This window comes from Anabrus simplex, chromosome 7 (assembly GCF_040414725.1).
Source record: "Anabrus simplex isolate iqAnaSimp1 chromosome 7, ASM4041472v1, whole genome shotgun sequence".
Classification (NCBI taxonomy): Eukaryota; Metazoa; Arthropoda; class Insecta; order Orthoptera; family Tettigoniidae; genus Anabrus; species Anabrus simplex.
In genome coordinates, this window is record NC_090271.1 from 331348369 (window position 1) to 331360135 (window position 11767).

The window sequence follows — 11767 nt, forward strand, 5'->3', positions numbered from 1 at the left end:
GGAGGAGCGAGTGTGATGGTTTGGGGCTGCGTGGCTGCGAATGGAATGGGAAACGTGGCATTTATCGATGGTGTTATTGATGCTAGGAAGTATACGGATGTGTTGCGCCATAATTTAAGCAGCAGTGCACACAAACTTCTTCTGGAAGGAATCTTCCACTTCCAACAGGACAATGATCCTAAGAAATGTGCCATGATAACCCGTGAATGTTTATTGTACAATGGCCCAAGAAGACTTCTCACTCCACCGCAGAGTCCAGATCTCATTACCATAGAGAGCCTGTGGGATCATCTGGGCAAAGAAGTGCATAAACACCATCCTACTAGTAAAGAACATCTTGAAGAGATACTCTCAGATGCATGGTCCAACATATATGAAGACTATACCAAACGTTCAGTTAGCTCAATGCCAAGACGTCTGAAACAAGTCATCAAAGCTAAAGGCATCCATACAAATATTAAGACTGTGTTTGAACAAAGATTTCTGCAAGTTTTTGATTATCTAATAGTGTACGAATACTTTTTTGTGCTAAAAGACGAGTTTATTTGTTTATGATGTTGAACGCTGTAAATCTCATAGCAATTGTACAGCAAGATGTTGTCTTATCTTTATACATATGTCTCACTGGATGTGTTTGTATTATCTCACAGTGCTTAATATACAAGGTATACGTTAAAATATTGGTCTACGAATACTTTCTGTGGCCACTGTACGAGGGGACACATTTTTCATCCCACGTGAACAGTCCGCCTGGTGGCCATGATTGTTTAAGCGTAAAGTCTAAGGTTTGAGTCTTGTTGGTTGAAAACATAATTCACCATGAGAATGTTCGCCGGCAGGGTAGGGGAGGTGGTGGTATACAATTTCTAATCACTAGATTGCGTGCCACAAGCCTAGATTAAATTCCAAACCCCTCCGCATTACTCATATTGAGTGAGGCGTATGACGCTGTTGATGGTGATTCGTCCGTCGGATGGGGATGTAAAGCTTTCATCATCATCTACGTAGATCCATAAGTGCAGCCTGCCCATGGGAGTCACATAGAAATACCTGCACCAGGCGAGCCAAACGTCTCCTCGGACACTCCCGAAAAAAAAAATCCTTAAGAATTGTGACATAACTCAAAAATGTATATTCTGCATCTACCGCTTTCCCCACACTTTCGGTGTCGTAAATGTGAACTTCGTCCCACATGTGGATTTGACGCTGTTTTACGGTCAGATGCCCTTCCTGACGCCAACCCTATATGGAGGGATGTAATCACTATTGCGTGCTTCTGCGGTGGTTGATAGCGTGGTGTGATGTCTGAATGTGAAGAAGAGTATGTTGCGACAGACACAAACACCCAGTCCCCGGACCAGAAGAAGTAATCAAAAGCGATTAAAATTTGCGGCCAATCGGGAATCGAACCCCGGCCCCTGTGAATCGAAGGGCAGCATGCTGGCCATTCAGCCAACGAGTCAAACGACTCAAAACTGAATGCTTTCAATAAAACAAATATATAACTTTCACAGACCAAATCAAATCAAGGATAATATTTTATCAGATTGTTTTTACTTGATAAAACTCGGCACATATTACATCACACTTTCACAGAGTTTCAGTCAAATGGCAAGTAAGAAGTGTCTACAATCTTGACTGACAATGCTGAAATGGTATAAGGGCATTGGTGATTTTTCGCAAGAAAGAAATGAGTTATACATATGACAGTATTCAATAACAATAGAATGATTATTTTTAAGTGGGATTCATGTCAGAACTGAAAAATTACAATTTTTTAGTTGTGCCGCTATTCTTGTGGGAGTACGAAGTGAGGATAAGGTAGGGGGCCAGTATTTCGTCCCCTTAACATTTGGACTTGTAGAAATTAAGGAATAATACGGACAAGGCTAGAACTTAGTGTATATATTGCAGTTGAATATATGCTCCAATTACGGGCAAGTTACAATGAAACTGTTATAACGTTAGTCAATATTTCACATAAATATTACATAACCTAAACTACCAAAAATGTGTTCTTAATTTTGTCCCCCACCAAATTCATAAAAAGTACAATTTTAATATATATTTCCTCTCTAACCTTACTAAACTCTTTCCTTGTGATGAATTACTTTAAGGCCATTTATGAAAAATGTTCTTGGTATACTTTTCAGCATTGTCTTTCAACGTTGCTCGTGGGGTGTTAAACGCTTCACTTGCACGTTTTAACCCATTATTTTGTCCTTCGCTGCTTTGAGAGTCTTTTTAAGGCCTCCCTATCCCATTGCTTGCGTTTTCAAATATGAATATAATAATACACTTCATAAATAACAAATAACATGAAGGGGACGTAATTACGAACATTACCTGATTTATTAGAACTCACGCCATTACATGACTGAAATGCACTCGAATAATTCATACTCCTATCAGTGATCACTCTAGGAATAACAGGCTCTTAATTTGAATGCTGCACTAACTCAGCTCAGTATGAAAAATTAATCCTCCTTGTACACGGAAACTAAAAGTGGTGCACACAACAAACTCTCACAACAAGACAATGGGAAGCTGCTAGGCGAGTGCGCGCGACTAAACGTTAGGTACCAAGCGTGCAAACTGGAAATCCGAAGGGGGACGAAATTCGCAGTGGGGACGGAATTTGGCCCCCCTACCTTATCGCCACCGGCACGCACTCATACCCTACCATCGTCGTGTAACAACTGGTACCTTTTCTCATCTATTAGGAGGTGACTATTTTTTCTTACTTCGAAAGTTCAAAGGCGGCGTTTCCTTGCCCTTGTCAGTAATTGTGCAGAAGTACCCGTGTGGTATGGCGGCTCATTTACTTCACTGCGGGGAGATAGCCGCTTACATTTCATTGTTTTCTACGTCGCACCGAAACAGATAGGTTTTATAGCTACGAGAGTACAGGAAAGAGCTAGTAGTGGGAAGGAAGTGGCCGTGGTCTTAATATGGTACAGCCCCAGCATTTGCCTCGCGCAAAAATGGGAAACCATGGTAAACCATCTTCAGGCCTGCCGATAGTGGGGTTCGAACCCACTATCTCCTGAATAGTGGATACTGGCATTTTGTTGTTATCGAGAACTGAATTTGCTACTGATATTCCGCATTCTAGGCCCGTCTATCACCTGTTACCATCCGAGCTAGCCGACTGTGCCCTGTGTCATCAACACCTTGTACTCCACGGCAGTTGACCCTGGTGGTGGAGGTATGCCCAGGAATACACGTACTCACGGAGCACTCTTCACAACGTGGCCCTTGGAAAGACCAATGCCTGCACTGTTACGGAGATTGAATGGCCCATCCTATAGTCAGTTTTACTCAAACGGACAGTAAGATATCCGACGAATCGCAGTCACTTGCTACGCTGTACTGTTACATTTACCGGGATGACCACAGCACCATTTTACCAATAGGGCAGCTATCTCTAATTCAATTGCTGATCTGTGTATACTGATGGATATTATGAATCCCTAATTTTTCGTATTGGATGTATTCAGTAGCTTCTAACAGTACTCAGCTTTGCATCAGTATTTATCTTCCTGCAGAAATTCATGCAAGGCATATTGCTATGATAGTTCTACCAAGAGAATTACAGGCAGAGAGAAACGAATACATTGATATTGGGCTAATCGTATAACAGTACCTTGGTAATCCAAAACCCTGAAGAGTTACGACTGCTTGATACCCCGAGACTAAACCCCGTGGTATTGTTTGGTGGCAAGCAAGATCCTTGTCCTGCTTTCAGCAATGACAGCAGAACTAGTACAACCTGAAATAAAAATACAGCCATGTTACACTCATGTTTATGAAGGCTTTTGGGAAAAGCATGGGAAAAATAATTAAATGTATTGAGCATGATAGTACCATTGATGCGCATCAATGATCAACATCTCCGAATAGTACACAAGAAAACCAGTATTTATGTTACCTCTACGACCTGATGTGAAAGAAGCTGTATGTCGTGGCAGTGAATCAACGTGGCTTTCCAAGTCCTGGGAGAAAAACTAGCAGGCTGCTTGTATGAGTGTTTACTGCCGAATGACACTGGCTGGTGGAAGACTTTCACTGTCACCTGCCCGATGACAATGTTCCATACATGTTTATCATGGGACATTTCTGGGGAACATCTGGGCATGGAAGAAGGCGTATTTGTTGTGCTTCTGAAAAAGCTTGAACATTCCCGTCAACACATACGCGGTCATTTTCTTGCTGAGCAGGAGTGGACTGAAACAAGTGTATCACAGGCATTCGACAGGGATATGAGTGCAACTGCACTAGAAAAAATGGAGTGACTGAATGGGTGGCTATATCTCTAGAAAACAGAACTCAGAGAATTAGAGTTGGTGAAGCATTGTCTTACCATGTAAACATTAAGAGGAGAATTCCTCAAGGCAGTATTATTGGACCTATATATTTCCTCATATATATATATATATATAAATGGCATGAGTAAAGAAGTGGAATCAGAGATAAGGCTTTTTGCTAATGATGTTATACTGTACAGTATATAGAGGGGTAAGTAATTTACAAGATTGTGAGCAACTGCAAAAAGGCCTCGACAGTGTTGTGGGATTGGGAGCACGCAATTGTGGGATGATAAACGGGGTTAAAAGTCCGTTTTATTTTCAGTTCTAAAAACTGAGTTGATGGGGTGAAAGTTGCTAATGGGGATGACTGTAAGTACCTATGTGTTAATATAAGAAAAGATCTTCATTGGGGTACAGATCTCCGCGACGGCTCCAGTTTATGGGACCGTCACCAGGGTTACTTGATTCAAGAACTGGAAAAATCTAAAGAATTGCAGCTCGATTTGTCCTGGGTGATTTCTGGGAAAACAATACCGTTACGAAAATTTTGCAAAGTTTGGGCTGGGAAGACCTATGAAAAGTAAGACCAGCTGATCGACAAAGTTTCATGTTGTGAGCTGTCAGTTGAGAGATGGCTTGGAATGACATTAATAGACGAATAAGTATGAGAGGTGCTTTTAAAGTACGAAAGGTCACAATATAAAGATAAAGTAGGAATTCAAGGACACATTGGGGAAATATTCGTTTATAGCAACAAGAGTTAGGAATTGGAATAATTTATCAAGGGAGATGTTCAATAAATTTCCGATTTCCTAGACATTTCCTAGATAATTTCAAAGTCCAAGTTAGAGCATAACTAGCCCAAAAGCACTTGCTGGCACTCTGCACGTCACTTCATGTTCACGGTCCCATTGCCGAGAGAAACCACCAAGAAGGAGTGCATGCAGCCAGGCATCTCCTAAGTAGACGTAGCCGAACCGTTGCAAGTAGGCAATATTACATCTGTTACAATGTTCCGCCATTATTCCTAAGCTTGTGATGAAGCTGCACGATCCGTCCTTGCCTTGTGGATGAGTTGTCAGACACCCTGTGGTATCCTAGCAATCCATGAACCACTGCCGGACAGCTCAAAACATACTTTGAGGGCTGAATCACATCGTGTAGTTGAAGTAAAGAGTGATGTTCCAGACTCCAGATCCGAATCGTTTTATAACAACAACAACAACAACAACAACAGTAGTTCGGTATTAACGTATAACATCAGGAGATCGTGGGTTCGAATCCTACTGTCGGCAGCCCTGAAGATGGTTTTAAATGGCTTCCCATTTTTACACCTGGCAAATGCTGGGGCTGTACCTTAATTGAGGCAACGGCCGCTTCGTTTCCACTCCTAGGCCTTTCCTATCCAAATTATTACCATCATCATCGTCGTTCCCCTGTCAACAATTATCCCTTCTGATTGTGAACGTACGAATATTATCTCCTTGCAGTTACGTAGCCAAGAGGTCGAAACCCTCTCCCCACCTTCCTTCACTTTACATCTCCGTTTACCCACCTCATAAAGCCATCACTACTCCTCCAACCCGCCAAAATATTCTGGCCAGAGAGAGGGCGTTGCTATTTAGGTGGCCCGTCCCTGCCCTTCAGGGAGGGGGACGACACACTTCTTGTCATCTCCGTGCAGGCTACAATGGCTCTTGATGGAGTGAAAGGGAAAATTTCCGTAGTAAATAAAAGAAAATTTTTGTTTCTCCACTCGGCTGTCTTAGTCTGTAGTTCTGTTGTAGGCTGACTTAATCTCAAGCATGGGCTCCTCTTCGGGAGTAGTAGTCTCCTTCCTGATTTTCTGCGACCCTCCCAACAGAGAAACGATCCAATGATCTTCAGTTGCATTGCTGCACTTACTGCTCTAAGGGTGAGGGAGGCATACACCTTCCAATGTAAACCACTACCTTCGCATGTTTATTACATTAACCTAAAATTAACTTTCTCCTCCAAATCTACGTATGTTTTTCGGATATATATGTATATATGTAAAATTCATCTACTAATGAATTAAAATGTATTCCTATGTGATTACAGTTCGTGGATATTTAAAGGAATTTCATTCTAGATATATATATATATATCGCTTGTTTCCTAGACATACATTTTATATTACGTAAATACTTTTACAACTTTTAACATAATTTTTTCATGACTATCATTCCTAGTGTTGTCTGTGACATGCATATCATTCTTTAACATAACTTAAACAGAAAGTTTGTCATAAAATATATTCTGAATTTTTTAAATGGCAAAACTGTTAACTTCTAAAATTTGTTTTTATCTTATTAGAGTATAGAATAATATATTAACAATTGGGCTTCGCCTTTTGATCTGACTGTTAACTTAAGAACAATAACACAAAAACTGCAATTTTAAGAAATTTGCAAATGATGGTTTAGTGCAAAGTCTAAAGTGGGAAGTTTGAATCGCAATGAAAACTATTCAAACAAGACAATACACTTTTCTCCATTCGGCTGTCTTTCACTATAACATTATGTGCTAGTCTGTAGTTCTATTGTAGGCTGACTTAATCTCAAGCGTGGGTGCCTCTTTGGGAGTGGTAGCCTCCTTCGTGATTCTCTGAATCAAAGATCTTTAGTTGCAATTACAGGTGAACAGCACACTGAATTTAATTGCGATGAAGCTTATAGGATCGGAGGAACAAAATTTTATAAAATAGTGGGTGTAATTTACGTGCCTCATTAAGGAGGCACTCCCCATTTGGATACATACCGTTATAATTTAAAAATTATTAGAGAGCTCAGATGTAAAATGTATCTAATTCACGGCTGTTCCTTAGAACTTAATATTATCACTTTAAGCACATTTAAAATCAGGTATAGCCCTCGTTAGGAGTTCCCGTATTGAGCGGAAGACAGCCAAAATTACGCAGACAGTGAGATGAAATGAAATGGCGTATGGCTTTTAGTGCCGGGAGTGCCCGAGGACAAGTTCGACTCGCCAGATGCAGGTCTTTCGATTTGACACCCGTAGGAGACCTGCGCGTCGTGATGAGGATGAAATGATGATGAAGATGACACACACACCCAGCCCCCGTGCCAGCGAAATTAACCCATTAAGGTTAAAATTCCCGACCCTACCGGGAATCGAAACCGAGACCCCTGGGGCCAAAGGCCAGCACGCTAACCATTTAGCCATGGAGCCGGACAGACAGTGAGATATATTCGAAATATTGATGAATTGCGCGACTGATAGAGGACATTCATCCAAAATATCTTCCAAATCCCTTCTTTTTTTTTTTTCGCAGCATCTTACAGTTGTAGTGGATCATTCACGATTGTTGACTGTGTTATTATTGTTGACGATAAGTTGTCTTATCAATCAACGAGGCTTTTCTTTTTTGTTTTCAACCTGAATCCTTAAGTTTTCTAATTTATTCGACGAAGAAAGTGATTTGCGTTTAACATTCATTTTAATATCACAGACACTTCAATACACCAAGGACAACATGAAACCAAGAAGCGAAATTCTCCAAAACTATGGAATGATTGTTAGAGGAGAACAACCGCGATGAAGGTTTTATTTCTGTACAAAGGCACAGGTTTAAATTGAGCGGGTAATGGTGCCAATTTTTGCAAATCTATCAAGTAAAGAGTGGAATAATTTACAGGATAATAATCATAACGAGAAAGTGTTAGTGAAAATGTATTGTGAATATTTCAGGAATGAATCACAACAAGTGTAATATCCAAGGCAAATTTTCAATGTGCCAGGCCTGAGAAGAAAACCGTATTACGAGGGATAGTGGATTAAGCAGGCACGTACTATGACGGTTTCACTACAGAATATCTGTTACCTCAATCTATTGATGAGAGAGATCTTACCAGATACATGTCTATATCCCACAAGAAAAGACTTTAGCTGTCTCTAATATTATTCTAGTCTATATAGTTGCAGAGACAGCGAGGGGAATCTGTAAATTACGAACGGGAGTTCTGTACCAAGCTTACGAGATAAACAGGTCAGTGGGTCATACACTGATGAGATTGCACTCCACTGAACCGTGCGATATTACGTAACAGTTAACAGTGTGTTCGGTTCAGGAAGTTTAGCGCAACATTTCTTGACGAACTGAGTAGCTCAGTCGGTTAAGACGTTGGCTTTCGGAGTCCAAGTTTGCTGGTTCGACACCTATTGTGTTCAAATTCGTCGGCCCAGTTCCGGTAGATTTACCGGCACCTTCAAGAACTCCCATGGGGCAAATTTTGACACTTGGGTGTCTCCAAAGGACGTAAAAGTAGGTAGTGGGACGTAGAAACTGTAACATAATAATAATAATAATAATAATATTATTATTATTATTACTATTATTATTATTATTATTATTATTATTATTCCGAGGTATCTGTGGAACAACAGAGGTGAAAGAAGGTGTGGGGGTGAACAGGTCTCGGGCTACGAAATTAAAGTTAAATTAAATTTTAACAAGGTTATATTTTCTTTGCAAAATCAAGAAATAACAAGAATGGCAGGTACAGAGTAGCAAAGCCACTATTCGAGAATGTACAATTACAGAGTTACAGGATTTGGGCTCCGAGAGCCAGACACACAATTCTCGAGCAATTAGCCCAACTTTGCGATATACAGAATTCAACAAAGGGGCAGAAGACCCCAATCATTCCCAGGAGCACTTGCTCCCAATTACACAGTAAAGCCTCCTCGACGCGCGCAGAAAACAATTTTTATTTTGGAAAGAGCAACCCGCTCTCAAAGTTCTAGCCTAACAAAGGCCACACCAAATTCCACCTTCAAGCTGTCCTCTAAGGACATAAACACAGGGGTAAAATACCCAACCTACTGAGGCCTATTAAGTGAGAAAAGGTTAATTACATGGCCTCTAAAATACCAATTTGAGAGGAGGCGATCTGCACTCCTAATACATTTTGTTTAAAACCTAATCTGGCTCTAGGCCGCTAATGCAAGGGCTAATCCTATACTAAAGAGGTGACTTATAGAAGGAAACAATTTACATTACGTTAAGGAAGAAACGGTTGTGAAAAATAAGTTCACCTCAATGCAATATGAGTGGGAGCTCGAGAGGGTTAAGCACTCTCTATCCCGATTTGTAATTTAAAAAGATAGAATAGATACCAAGCGTTTTTATATTTTAAGGGATTACATGGTAAAAGGCTTCGGACCTGCCCCGAGAGTTAAACTGCTGAGCTAGCAAGAAAAGAAGTTATTAAACGGCCATTACCTTGTGGATGAACTGCTGCCCGAAGAAAGAGGCGCTTCCCGCCCCCTGCTACGTACTTTACACACTGAAAGATGTTACTGAAATGGCTCGGAGACCCGAAAATCAGCAGTTTATATACTCTCGCGGAAAGTTCGAGGCGTTTCAGGAATGAGAACACCCTCCCACAAAAACTTTATTGGCTAGGGTTAAGCAACATATCCCCTTTGGAGAAGATACACCTGATTGGTCATAAATTAATTAAAGAAATTCGGGATTGGCTAAATTCAAAACAAGGGGAAAGAAAGGATTATAAAGCCAACTTAAACAATAACAGAAAGAAATTTAACAAGGAAAAAACTTTTGAAATAAAAATTTCTCCAAAAAACTGTTCTTTCACTTCGCACTAGGGTGCACCATTGTAGTTCTTCAGTAGTGTCCTCTAGAAGAGAAAGTTCACACTTCTTACTACAGGTAAAACAAAAATACATCGAAAACGACCCAGTTAAGAAACTTCAAAATTTCCAAGTAGTGACATCTTTTGAGAAACTTGAAAATTAACACATTAGATAAAGTTCAGACTTCCTCCAGTAGGGGAGTTTCAACAGGCGCAAAGTTTGAATTAGCGACGTGGAGGTGTACCACCCGGTACAATTATTATTATTATTCCATCGTTATACCCAACTGAGGAGCACGCTTGAACTTATTTTGCTGATGATTTTGCTTTATTCTTTTCCCAAAATCTCTTCATCCTCTCACTGAAATTCTTGTTACTTTCTTCTGTCCGGGTTATATTAGTTCTAGTTTTTGGCTCCGCGAAACAATGATTATTAATCAGTGCTCTGAAAGCAGATTGGTTCTTCACAGTTTTCTGGTTGATGGTGATTTCCTGAACAGCTGATACTATTTCAATTAGCCAGTTGTTCTTGACTTTCAGTTTTTAATTTCGTGTGGCTATTTCTAGCCGAGTGTAGCCCTTGTAAGGCAGACCCCCCAATGAGGGTGGGCGGCATCTGCTATGTGTAGGTAACTGCGTGTTATTGTGGTGGAGGATAGTGTTATGTGTGGTGCGTGAGTTGCAGGAATGTTGGGGACAGCACAAACACCCAGCCCCAGGGCCAGTGGAATTAACCAATGAAGGTTAAAATCCCCGACCCGGCCGGGAATCGAACCCGGGACCCTCTGAACCGAAGGCCAGTACGCTGACCATTCAGCCAACGGGTCGGACTTGACTTTCAGTGTGAGGGAAAGATTTATAATTCTTTTGGGCAGTATATCACTGTTCATGCTGAGAAAGTGACCATATAATTTCAACCTCCTTTTCCTGATAGTGTCTGGGATTTTTTCAGTATGGAAATAAATTTCGTGAGATTTCCTTTTCATCCACTCTCCCTCGTGCAGACTGGGCGGAAAATTATCCGTAAAATTTTTCTTTCTTGCTTTTTTATGATTTTATGAGTGATTTACCGATAATGACTAAGGTTTCCGATACGTACAACGCTTCAAATTTAACTGCTGTATTATAATGTCTTAGTTTTGTCTTCCGAGATAATGATTCTTTGTTATGTGTGTTGCAAGTAATTCGATATGCTTCCTGTAATTTAGTAATTCTCTCCTTATTTGCTTCACGATTTAATCCAGAAGGTTGAATGATTTATTGTTATCCAAATGATTTGATACATGAGTGCTTTTATTACGATATATTCATTTATTTATTTCTACCTTAAATATTAAAAATACGCCTAATTATATACACCCGATCTCCAAATTGTAGTCTTTAAGATTTTTTTTTCCTCGACGTTAAACATTGCTTTTTAGTCTAGGACAACTTGCATCTTACACCTATTAATTCGTGTCAGTGCAGGTATTTACTTACGTCACTATTCTAAACTATGTTATCCTTAGCTTACAATAGATATTAATGAATGAATGAAAATGAATGAATGAATGAATGAATGAATGAATGAATGAATGAGACAATGAATTACCTGACTGAATTGGATTTTATTTCATGGGATTATTATTACAACTTTCTTCAAGTTAGATTGCGTGCCAAAATGCTGGATTAAATTCCAAACCTCTCCGCAGCGCTCATGTGGAGTGAGGACCCATTAGTGCTTTTCGACAGCAGTAGGCTATGTGCCGGCACCGGGTTTCACCCTCACTCTTCCTCTTTTTTTCACAATTGACTTTACGTCGCATCCTCACAGATAGG

At 40.3% G+C, this 11767-nt stretch overlaps 1 protein-coding gene across 1 annotated transcript in view; it reads right to left on the reverse strand.

The window, feature by feature from the left end:
- The window catches only part of LOC136877153 (hemolymph lipopolysaccharide-binding protein), a 35136-nt gene extending 26917 nt beyond the window's left edge, over positions 1–8219 (reverse strand). The window contains exons 1-2 of the mRNA XM_067150963.2: positions 8204–8219; positions 3647–3772 (exon numbers count right to left, since the gene is read on the reverse strand). Of these exons, the coding sequence (XP_067007064.2) occupies positions 3647–3772; positions 8204–8212 (135 nt within the window). The 5' untranslated portion in view covers positions 8213–8219. The remainder of the gene's footprint in view (positions 1–3646; positions 3773–8203) is intronic.
- Between the last annotated feature and the right edge of the window lie 3548 nt (positions 8220–11767).